This window comes from Oncorhynchus tshawytscha, linkage group LG09 (genome assembly GCF_018296145.1).
Source record: "Oncorhynchus tshawytscha isolate Ot180627B linkage group LG09, Otsh_v2.0, whole genome shotgun sequence".
Lineage (NCBI taxonomy): Eukaryota > Metazoa > Chordata > Actinopteri > Salmoniformes > Salmonidae > Oncorhynchus > Oncorhynchus tshawytscha.
The window spans coordinates 27,167,717-27,180,710 of NC_056437.1; the positions used below are offsets into that span (position 1 = coordinate 27,167,717).

General features: G+C 39.8%; 1 protein-coding gene across 2 annotated transcripts in view; it reads right to left on the reverse strand.

The window, feature by feature from the left end:
* The window catches only part of stard8 (StAR-related lipid transfer (START) domain containing 8), a 42,480-nt gene that overhangs the window by 28,379 nt on the left and 1,107 nt on the right, over positions 1–12,994 (reverse strand). Inside the window, exon 2 of one of the 2 annotated variants that reach the window (XM_024431425.2) lies at positions 12,909–12,942. In XM_024431425.2, coding sequence (XP_024287193.1) covers positions 12,909–12,942 — 34 coding nt within the window. Of the gene's footprint in view, positions 1–1,207; positions 1,518–12,908; positions 12,943–12,994 lie in introns of those variants that run through there. The other variant, XM_024431426.2, reaches the window with a different exon arrangement.

Below are 12,994 nucleotides of genomic sequence, written 5' to 3' on the forward strand. Positions count from 1 at the left end.
TGGATGGGAGGCTAATGGCCGACAGGAAATCCCCAGCACTGGGAGGGAGTGTTGACACAAAGGGAGACGTTTATACCACAGTGTCCTAAGGGGCTCTGCATATTTTATAATATAGTGTGTTCTCTGTGCTGCTGAGGGCATCAATTACTATATAACCAATCGTTTATGTGCTATCTAATGATCATGTTCTTCTCTGACTGCTGTACTTCTCAGGGGAATTTCAGAGGACTATTAAAACCAGAAAATAAATTAGGCAACATTGATTGGCCTAGAAAGCCTTGCTGTGGTACGAGGTCCACATTCTTCAATGTATTACCTAAAAATCTACAAATAGAAGAATGAAATGCGTGTGCCTTTTTTCATACCATTTATATTTGATACCATTTTATACCTTGAAAAAAATCTCTTTCGATTTCAAACAACTTTTCTTATTCACTGAATTAATGCAAATGTTATTGTCAGTACTTCACCATAAACACAAGAAAAACATAGTGGTCCAAAGATAGAGAGGGGATATTCTCTCAGTGACCACAAATCCCTGAATTCCCATTTCTCTTTCAAAACTGAATAATTGGTATTGTTCGCAGGAGATGTAAGGCTGCCATTGTTTCATACCCAACTTTTCATTGGACGGCTAAGCTACCACAATGCAAGCCATTGATCACCAAGGGTCCAAAGCCCACACGATCAACAAGTCTTACTGTACATTTCCATTTGATTAAAATTCCAGCAGGATTGAGCATGTGTGGTGACATCAGGAGTTCAAAGGTCTCATTCTCTCGACACAGTAGATGGCTTTAACATTATGGTTAGGCATATACCATTATAATATATAATTAGCATAATGTTCAAATCCGCTTAATTGTTCACTACAATGGGCATTAAACATTAATCAGAATGTATTTAGAAGTAGATACAGCTGTATAATGACCCTAAAAAGACCATTTCTTTAGAAGACAGAACGTGATGTTTTTCAAAGCACATCATAATGCTTTCTAAATCATACCTTTCATTCTATGTTTTTAATTCTTAAATCAGTAAAATCTTAATAGATCTTTCTGAACTTTTTTTAATAAGAAGAAATCAATCATATGACCTAAATTGTCCCTCTCTTTTTCTCTCCATGGTTCTCCATAATATACTGACATGTAAATGAACTAACTAAAAATAAGATCATATTTTCAGAAAGGATAAGTCTCATACTCACCATTTTTTCCGAGCAGTTGCTGAAACTTAGTCCGACCACTCATTAACAAATAAAAAGGGCATTGAAGCCCAAAACACTCAACAGTAGCCTGGTGGTGGAGGTCAAAACTTTACAGATTCCATAAATGATTGAGAGTTAGTTACACAAATCCAAGAAGAACAGTTTCAAGCAGGCAAAAGAAACCAAGCAAGGGAACTGCAGCCAGATTTTCCAGTTATCACTACTTTTCTATTTGCGAACAACTGTACCAGCCTAACAGAACCTGCCCTTCATGACCCCATTCATGCTGAAAACCATCTGGTTCCTCTTGAACAACTGTCCCACCTCAGACACCCCACCCCCCTCCAGGAAGGCCATACCATTTGAGCTAGTGAGGGGGTGAATTACAGGCTTTCGCAAACTCTAACACAGCCTTAAAAACCACAACTTTAATACAGAAAGATTATTAAATGTCTTCCTTTCAAACTATAACTGATTGCACAATTATAATGTTTTATTCCTTTTACTTAAATACCCTAAATTTAGGCCTACAACTGTTTCCCTGTCTGTCCTTTCAGAGCTTCAGTAAATAACTTTCTTGTTTAACTTCTAAAATCTATGACACCTCTGAAATAGTTATTTATTTCAACTATTTAAACATATCTCTGAAGCTGTCACAAATGTTATCAAACCAAGGGGTAGAACGGTCGGTGCCTATCTCTGTTCACACAGCAGACTTGTTGAAACAAGCCAACAAGCCAGATCTGAGGAGAGGAAACAATATACAGTGCCTTCAGAAAACATTCCTACCCCTTGACTTATTCTACATTTTGTTGTGTTACAGCTTGAATTCAAAATGGATTAAATATTTTTTCTCGCCAATCTACACACAATAAATACCCCATAATGACGAAGTGAAAACAAGTTTAGACATTTTTGCTCATTTATTGAAAATGAAACACAGAAATATCTAATTTACATAACTATTCACACCCCTGAGTCAATACTTTGTAGAAGCATCTTTGGCAGTGATTACAGCTGTAATTCTCTAAGAACTTTCTACACCTGGATTGTGCAACATTTGCCCACTATTTTATTTTTTTAATTTCAAAATTCTTCAAGCTCTATCAAATTGGTTGTTGATCATTGCTAGACAACCATTTTTAGGGCGTGCCATAGTATATTTAAGTCAAAACTGTAACTCGGCCACTGAAGAACATTCACTGTATTCTTGGTAAGCAACTCCAGTGTAGATTTGGCCTTGTGATTTAGGTTATTGTCTTGCTGAAAGGTGAATTTATCTCCCAGTGTCTGGTGGAAAGCATGTGCTTAGATCCACTCTGTATTTTCCCCCCCTCAAATACTCCCTAGTCCTCAACGATTATAAGCATACCCATAAAATGATGCAGCCACCACTATGCTTGAAAATATGGAGTGTGGTACTCAGTTATGTGTTGTATTGGATTTGCCCCACATTCTTTAGCAGTATTTTTTTTTAAAGTAACCTTTATTTAACTAGGCAAGTCAGTTTAAGAACAAATTCTTATTTACAATGACGGCCTACACCGGCCAAACCCAGACGACGCTGGGCCAATTGTGCACCGCCCTATGAGACTCCCAATCACGGCCGGTTGTGATACAGCCTGAATTCAAACCAGGGTGTCTGTAGTGACGCCTCAAGCACTGAGATGCAGTGCCTTAGACTGCTGCACCATTCGGGAGCCACTCAGGAGTATTACTTTAGTGCCCTGTGGCAAACAGGATGTAAGTTTTGGAATATTTGTATTCTGTACAGGCTTCCTTCTTTTCACTCTGTCAATTAGGTTAGTATTGTGGAGTAACTTCAATGTTGTTCATCCATCCTCAGTTTTCTCCCATCACAGACAGTAGTATGTGTGGTGTACAGAGATTAAGTAGTCATTCAAAAATCATGTTAAACACTATTATTGCACACAGAGTCCATGGAACTTACTATGTGATCTGTTAAGTACATTTTTACTGCTGAACATATTTAGGCTTGCCATAACAATGGTGTTGAATACTTGTTGACTCAAGACATTTCAGTTTTTCATTTCTTATTCATTTGTAAAATGCCAAAAAACATAATTCCACTTTGACATTATGGGGTATTGTGTGTAGGCCAGAGACCAAAAAATCAACATTTTATCCATTTTAAATTCAAGCTATAACACAACAAAATGTGGAAAAATTCAAGAGGTGTGGATACTTTCTGAAGGCACTGTACATCCCTGTCATGTACGACTGGGAAAACATCTGGAAATCACAAAAACCAAGACCAAATACACATACTATTGTTCAAGACAAAATTGTGCTTTCAGCACTTGTATCATCACGTTACTGGCTCAAATAGCCGACCAATCAGCCTGTTACCAACTCTTAGTAAACTTCTGGAAAGAATTGTGTTTGACTAGATACAATGCTATTTCACAGTAAACAAATTGACAACAGAATTTCAGCGTGCTTATAGGGAAGGACACTCAACAAGCATAGCACGTACACAAATGACTGATGATTGGCTGAGAGAAATGATGATGATAAAATTATTGTGGGGGCTGTCTTGTTAGACTTCAGTGCAGCTTTTGACATTATCGATCATAGTCTGCTGCTGGAAAAAAATGTATGTGTTATGGCTTTACAACCCTTGCTATAATGTGGATAAAGAGTTACAGGGGGTGTTCTTTAATGGGAGCCTCTCAAATACAATCCAGTTAGAGTCAGGAATTCCCCAGGGTAGCTGTTTAGGCCCCTTGCTTTTTCAATTTTTACTAACGACATGCCACTGACTTTGAGTAAAGCCAGAGTGTCTATGTATGCGGATGACTCAACACTATACACGTCAGCTACTACAGCGACTAAAATGACTGCAACACTCAACAAAGAGCTGCAATTAGTTTCAGAGTGGGTGACAAGGAATGTTAGCCCTACATTTTCTAATATTCAAAGCATTGTCACTAAACGCTGAACCTCAATTAAATCTTGTAATAAATCCAAGTTTATAATTTTAAAAGGTTAATTGATCATTAGGAAACCCTTTTACAAGAGTTCCAAAGAAAAAGTCATATCTCAGACTGGAACAATAAAAATAAAAGATTAAGATGGTCAAAAGAACACAGACACTGGACAGAGGAACTCTGCCTAGAAGGCCAGCATCCCGGAGTTGCCTCTTCGCTGTTGATGTTGAGACTGGTGTTTTGCAGGTACTATTTAATCAAGCTGCCAGTTGAGGACTTGTGAAGCATTTGTTTCTTAAACTAAACACTCTAATGTACTTGTCCTCTTGCTCAGTTGTGCACCGGGGCCTCCCACTACCGGGGCCTCCCACTGTTCTGGTTAGAGCCACTTTGTGCTGTTCTGTGAAGGGAGTAGTACACACCATTGTATGAGATCTTTAGTTTCTTGGCAATTTCTCGCATGGAATAACCTTAATTTCTCAAAACAAGAATAGACTGACGAGTTTCAGAAGAAAGTGCTTTGTTTCTGCACATTTTGAGCCTGTAATCGAACCCACAAATGCTGATGCTCCAGATACTCAACTAGTATAAAGAAGGCCAGTTTTATTGCTTCTTTAATTAGAACAACAGTTTTCAGCTGTGTTAACATAATTGCAAAAGGGTTTTCTATTGATCAATTAGCCTTTTAAAGTGATGAACTTGGATTAGTTAACACAACATGCCATTGAAACACAGGAGTGATGGTTGCTGACAATGGGCCTCTGTATGCCTATGTAGATATTCCATAAAAAATCTGCCGTTTCCAGCTTACAACATTAACATTGTCTGCACTGTATTTCTGATCAATTTGAAAATGTGCTTTTCTTTGAAAAACAAGGACATTTCTAAGTGACCGCAAACTTTTGAACGGTAGTGTACACAGAGAGCTAATATTAATATATCAATCACTCCTGGCTGAAAGTGGAGGAGAGATTGACTTCATCACTACTTTTATTTATGAGAGGTATTGGCATGTTGAATGCACCAAGCTGTCTGTCTAAACTACTGGCACACAGCTCGGACACCCATGCATACCCCACAAGACATGCCACAAAAGGTCTCTTCACAGTCCAGAGTCCAGAACAGACTATGGGGGCACACAGTACTACACAGAGCCATGACTACAGGGAACTCAATTACACATCAAGTAACTGACCTAAGCAGTCAAATTTGATTGAAAAAAACAGAATAAAAAACACCTTATGGAACAGCGGGGACTGTAAAGCAACACAAACATCAGCACAGGCACAGGCACACACACACACACACACACACACACACACACACACACACACACACACACACGTTAACATAAGCACTCTACATACACATGGATTTAGTACTGTAGATATGTGGTAGTGGTGGAGTAGGGGCCTGAGGGCACACAGTGTGTTGTGAAATCTGTGAATGTATTGTAATGTTTTACGATTGTATAAACCGCCTTAATTTTGCTGGACCCCAGAAAGAGTATCTGCTGCTTTGGCAGCAGCTAATGGGGATCCATAATAAATACAAATACAAATACAAATACTTGACATCACTCTTGCGGGTGTTTGTGTGGTGTTTGTGTGGTTAAATGACATACTGAAATACTGTCTGTAGTCTTCTTCACATCTTTTTCCTTCTACTTGATTTGTCCCTGTCTGTACAGTATCTTTTTCATTTGAGAGGTCAAGCTCAAGGCCAGCGGACCTAGCTGTTATCGTATTGTAGAGCAACACAAGTTTAACCTTCAACCTCCCACATAAAGCTTTGCAATAGCACACTATATAATGGCATACTCTTCATAACAGTTTCCAGATAAGCTAAATCTACCCGAGGAAAGGCCATTAGGGCCTGATATTCATGATCAGATCAAAGTTCAGAAGCAGTTTGGAACTTTCTCTCTTTTCATTTTCCATTTCTATGACTAATCCATGACAGACATTTCCTTGCATACCGGCAGATGGGTTCAGAGGGAGATATGGCCTTCTGGGAAACTACAGTGAATATGTAACACAGACAGCAAAAGGAAAAGGTGTGGTACAGAAGAGCTGACCTCTCAGGAAATGAGTTGTTAGAGGAGGCTGGTAGACTAGAACATGTCATAATGCCACAATCTTCCTAAACACCGGTCTGATTCTCTGATCTTTTTCTTTGCGTAATTAAACCTTACTTTCGAAAATTGTTCTAAAAAAATGGTATATACCCTGCTGTAATATTCCAGCATACAAACATTCAATATGGACAAACACTCACATTTCTCACATGGGTCATGAACCTGCACATGCTCCTCAAATGTCTATTTTGGAATAGAATGAGTAACTACAAATCAATCATAAATCAATCAAAAAGAACAGAACATACACTGTTTATATCTCTCCCTCTACCAGGATGACATGTGCCCAATACCTCACACCATTGTCATTCCTCAGAGTGGGTAGTCCACGTGATGCTGTGTGCCCACCTAGTGCTTAACTTGGGTAAGAGCTCACCGGAGCTGAGTACCAGCACCTCAAATCTTCTACTGCTTGAGTTCCTGCACCTCTTATAGAATATCTGCTCAAAAGTATTGTGGAACTCCTGCACCTGAATAATAAACAGTACCGGCATCCAAAATAAGTACTGTCTCCTATTTCTGTCAAAGTCAAGCACTGGTGCCCAACACATGGCTGTGCTCAATGCCACACAACTTTCCATCACCTGAAGAAATTATATATAATATGTCAGATATACCCTTTCATTCTTGTTTCATCTCAACAGGATTTTTCCTTTTTACTGAGTGCATCACCTGCCCTAACTCCTGAATCATGCCACCTCTTACTATAGTATAGGACAATTAGTGCAATGCCTGGTAGGGTGGAACATGCTTTGTCTGTGATATTATAGAGGAGAAACACTTTCACAAGAGGGATATAGAATAGAGACAATGATCAACAACATTTCCACATGATTGCAATCACCTGTGCAACTTTCAGAGAAAGAGCATTACCATAAATAAGAGGTTTAAATTATAATGTTCACTGAACAGAACCCTTGCAATTACAGCTAGGTAGGCCTGCTTTACAGTACATTTACATTCTGACATCAAGTCCTATGCATGAGACTAGGACATAATCCACCCATATAGCTTTTTCCCTAAACATTGAAGATCGTAGTATTGCTACTTTCAGGTCATTGAAGTATTATTTAAAGGAGACAATTCTAATCTCATCTAAATCTATGCTTTTTTTTAAATCTCTAAAATATTTTATAGTAGAAAAAGCACCACCCTCAGACCTTCACCATGTTATTAATGGCACTGGGCTGTCTCTAGGGAAACCATGGCCTTTAAACCTGAGCCTGTGATAGGAGAGCAGCTGTTGCTTTATTAAGCCTATCATATCTCTTCTATGGAACTGATTTCAAATGGGCTCAAAGGAAAAGGATGAGAGGAAATGACAAATATAATGAAAAAATGTGAAACAAAAGGGACTGCTCATCTTGTTGCATTTCACAGTATGAGAAGCATGTCTTTCTGTTTATTAGCAAATACATACATGACAACACAACAAGCTCATGAGAGACAGTTGTGTTGTGAATGCTGCATTATGACTGGGTGCCCTGGGTAGCTTCCTATTTGGAGGCTGTCGATCAAAGGTGAGCCTTCTTTAGACAGAGCTAAAGCTATTACAGGATCATCTGGATGCATCCATAGCCTACCTAAACTTATTTTAATATAGCCTTTAGCTCTGTCTTCAACAGCACTCTGTTGTAGGCGACAATACCATAGCTTAAATTGATGTGCAATCCTTTCCCAGTAACTAAACTAAAATGAATAGGTTGATCAGGATTTGCAGCCATTAATTGAGTGGAAAGTGTAGCTGTGAATACAGCCTGGCAGTAAAAAATGTCATAATTGATGTTTTGCGGTGGTTGCCTATTTAATAGATTAAGCAATTACAGACTTAGGCATAGCCTACTTTTATAATTTACCTGCAACATGTTGGTGGTCTAAATTCCTTTGCAATAAAGCACTCATTTTATGCGTGCAGTCTTGAGTTTGAAAAGTTGGGGACTTTGATTTAAAACCATTACAAGTTTCACTATCCATTCTCAGCAGCAACCCTTGTCCGTTGTAACATTCTTTTGACTTTTGAAACTTCATGACCTAGAGCCTTTTCCAGATGTAGTCTGTGAAGTAATTTGTAGTTATGTCCTGTATTCAATGAAGATATACTGAATTCATCTCTCAGACTTTCCCGCTGCAATAAAGCTCACTCTAAAATGTAAATGTGCACCTTCCAAGAAAGGAATGGCACACGATGCATAGACTACTACAGAACTCTCTGGTGTGGTGTGTGGTGTGGGATATTAAGTTCATGGCTATAATTGTCCTTCAAATCCTGATGCATAGCGGATTTAAAATAGCAGTGTAGACTTCTACTTTGAAGACGAACAACAAGTGATGTTCAGTCAGAAGCTAATATAACCAATGTCTGGAATTCAATAAATTGTCCAGTGCATTAGGAAAGTATTCAGACCCCTTCCCTTTTTCCACACTTTTGTACGTTACAGTCTTATTCTAAAATCGATTAAAGAAAAAAATGGCCTCATCAATCTACACACAATACCCCATAATGACAAAGCAAAAACAGGGTTTTAGACATTTTTGCAGATTAAAAATGAATTTTCATTAAAAATGAAAAACAGAAATACCTTGTTTACATAAGTATTCAGACCCTTTGCTATGAGACTCGAAATTGAACTCTGGTATATGCTGTTTCCATTAATCATCCTTGAGATGTTTCTACAACTTGATTGGAGTCCACCTGTGGTAAATTCAATTGATTGGACATGATTTGAAAAAGCACACACCTGTCTATATAAGGTCCCACAGTTGACAGTGCATGTCCGAGTGAAAACCAAGCCATGAGATCGGAGGAATTGTCCATAGAGCTCCGAGACATGATTGTGTCGAGGCACAGATCTGGGGTAGGGTACTAAACAATATGTGCTGCATTGAAGGTCCCCAAGAACATAGCGGCCTCCATGATTCTTACATGGAAGAAGTTTGGAACCACCTAAATCGTACAAACTCAAAATGAGCAATCGGGGGAGAAAGGCCTTAGTCAGGGAGGTGAACAAGAACACAATGGTCACTCTGACAGAGCACCACAGTTCATCTGAGGAGATGGGAGAACATTCCAGAAGGACGACCATCTCTGCAGCACTACATCAATCAAGCCTTTATGGTAGAGTGGCCAGACAGAAGCCACTCCTCAGTAAAAGGCACATGACAGGCCGCTTGGAGTTTGCCAAAAGGCACCTAAAGGACTCTCAGACCATGAGAAACAAGATTCCTAGTCTGATGAAACCAAGATTGAACTCTTTGGCCTGAATACCAACTGTCACGTCTGGTGGAAACCTGGCACCATTCTTACGGTGGAGGCAGCATCATGCTGTGGGGATGATTTTCAGCGGCAGGGATGGGGAGACTAGTCAGGATGGAAGCAAAGATGAATGGAGCAAAGAACAGAGAGATAATTGATGAAAATCTGCTCCAGAGCACTCAGGACCTCAGACTGGGGTGAAGGTTCACCTTCCAACAGGACTACGACCCTAAGCACACAGCCAAGGCAACGCAGGAGTGGCTTCGGGACAAGTCTCTGAATGTCCTTGAGTGGCCGAGCCAGAGCCAGGACTTGAACCTAATCGGACATCTCTGGAGAGACCTGAAAATAGCTGTGAATTGATGCTCCCCATCCAAACTGACATAGCTTGAGAGGCTCTACAGAGGACTGGGAGAAACTCAGCAAATACAGGTGTGCCAAGCTTGTAGCATCATACCCAACAAGACTCAAGGCTGTAATCGCTGCCAACGGTGCTTCAACAAAGTACTGAGTCTGAATACCTATGTAAATGTCATATTTCAGTTTTACATTTTTTATACATTTCCAAATATTTCTAAAAACCCGTTTTTGCTTTGTCATTATATGGTATTGTGTGTGGATTGATGAGGGGGGGAAAGCTATTTAATCTATTTTAGAATATGAGGAATTTACCACAGGTGGACTCCAATCAAGTTGTAGAAACATCTCAATGATGATTAATGGAAACAGGATGCACCTGAGATCAATTTCGAATCTCATAGCAAAGGGTCTGAAAACTTGTGTAAATATTTTTAAAACATTTGCAAACATTTCTAAAAACCTGTTTTCACTTTGTCATTATGGTGTACTGTGTGTAGATTGCTGAGGATTTGTATTTATTTAATCCGTTTTAGAATAAAGCTGTAATGTAACAAAATGTGGAAAAAGTCAAGGGGTCTGAATACTTTCCGGTCAAATGTACCAGTCAAGGGGCCTCCCGGGTAGCGCAGTGGTTAAGGGCGCTGTACTGCTGCACTGCAGCGCCAGCTGCGCCACCAGAGACTCTGGGTTCGCGCCCAGGCTCTGTCGTAACCGGCCGCGACCGGGAGGTCCGTGGGGCAACCCACAATTGGCCTAGCGTCGTCCGGGTTAGGGAGGGTTTGGCCGGTAGGGAAATCCTTGTCTCATCGCGCACCAGCGACTCCTGTGGCGGGCCGGGCGCAGTGCGCGCTAACCAAGGTTGCCAGATGCACTGTGTTTCCTCCGACACATTGGTGCGACTGGCTTCCGGGTTGGAGGGGGCTGTGTTAAGAAGCAGTGCAGCTTGGTTGGGTTGTGTATCGGAGGACGCATGACTTTCAACCTTCGTCTCTCCCGAGCCCGTATGGGAGTTGTAGCAAGGAGACAAGATGGGGTGAAGGTTCACCCCAGCCACTAAACAATTGGATACCACGAAATTGGGGAGAAAAAGGGGTAAAAAAATAATAACAATGTACCAGTCAAAAGTTTGGACACACCTACTCATTCAAGGGTTTTTCTTTATTTTTACAATTTTATACATTGTAGAATAATAGTGAAGACATCAAAACTAACACAATAACACAATAAACAAGTCAAAATGTATGTAATATTTTAGATGCTTCAAAGTCGCGACCCTTTGCCTTGATTCTATCAACCAGCTTCATGAGGTAGTCACCTGGAATGCATTTAAATTAACAGGTGTGCCTTGTTAAAATCTAAATTGTGGAATTTCTTTCCTTCTTAATGCGTTTGAGCCAAACAGTTGTGTTGTGACAAGGTAGGGGGGGTATACAAAAGATAGCCCTATTTGGTTAAAGATCAAATCCATATTGTAGCAAGAACAGCTCAAATAAGCAAAGAGAAATGACAGTCCATCATTACTTTAAGACATGAAGGTCAGTCACTACGGAAAATTTCAAGAACTTGAACGTTTTTCAAGTGCAGTTGCAAAAACCATTAATGCTATGATGAAACTGGCTCTCATGAGGAACACCACAGTAACGGAAGACCCAGAGTTACCTCTGCTGCAGAGGATAAGTTCATTAGAGTTAACTGCACCTCAGATTGCAGCCCAAATAAATGCTTCACAAGTAACAGACACATCTCAACATCAACTGTTCAGAGAAGACTGCGTGAATCAGGTCTTCATGGTCGAATTGCTGTGAAGAAACCACTACTAAAGGACACCAATAATAAGAAGAGACTTGCTTGGGCCAAGAAACACTAGAAATGGACATTAGACCGGGTTGAAATCTGTCCTTTGGTCTGGCGAGTCCAAACTTGAGATTTTGGGTTCCAACTACCCTGTCTTTGTGAGATGCAGAGTAGGTGAACGGATGATCTCCGCATGTGTGGTTCCCAACGTGAAGCATGGAAGTGGAGGTTTGATGTTGCTTTGCTGGTGATACTGTCAGTGATTTATTTAGAATTCAATGCACACTTGACCAGCATGGCTACCACAGCATTCTGGAGCGATACGCTATCCCATCTAGTTTGCACTTAGTGGGACTATCATTTGTTTTTAAACTGGACAATAACTCAACACGCCTCCAGGCTGTGTAAGGACTATTTGACCAAGAAGGAGAGTGATTGAGTGCTGCCTCAGATGACCTGGCCTCCACAATCACCCAACCTCAACCCAATTGAGATGGTTTGGGATGAGTTGGACTGCAGAGTGAAGGAAAAGCAGCCAACAAGTGCTCAGCATATGTGGAAACTCCTTCAAGACTGTTATTAAAGCATTCCAGGTGAAGCTGGTTGAGAGAATACCAAGAGGGTGCAAAGCTGTCATCAAGGCAAACGGTGGCTACTTTGAAGAATCTCAAATATATAATATTTGTTTTGATAGTTTTGATGTCTTCACTATTATTCTACAGTGTTTAAAATAGTACAAATAAAGAAAAACCCTTGAATGAGTAGGTGTGTCCAAACTTTTGACTAGTACTGTACATAATATTTTTGTTTTTTTGTTTAGCTTACAAATATAATTTAAATGTATGCATTACGCTGTCTGTAATATAATACTTATGGCAAAAACAAATGTAGACAATTGTAAATGCATTTCTATAGCATCCAAACTATTTTTTACAATAGTGGGAGGAGTGCCAAGATGGAGGTGCGGTGACTTCAAAACAGCGTTCTCTGTCAGTCAAGTAGAAAATATATAAATCATTGGCCACTACTTGCAATTTACTTAATACCAGGTTTTTCTTTGAGAAGACCAGCTGATGGTTATACACTTCTAGATAGAGTAGACAATTTGATTAACCAACAATAACAAAAGAGATGCACATATTTTGCTCTCAACGCTTTGCTCTTAAATCAATTTTCTCTGAATGATAGTCAGTCTCTTATCCTTACCTGCTCTCTTGTAGCCCCATGATGAGGACATCACCTGAAAGAAGGAAAATAGAGCATGTCATGTCCATACTTGGAATGTTTCAGAT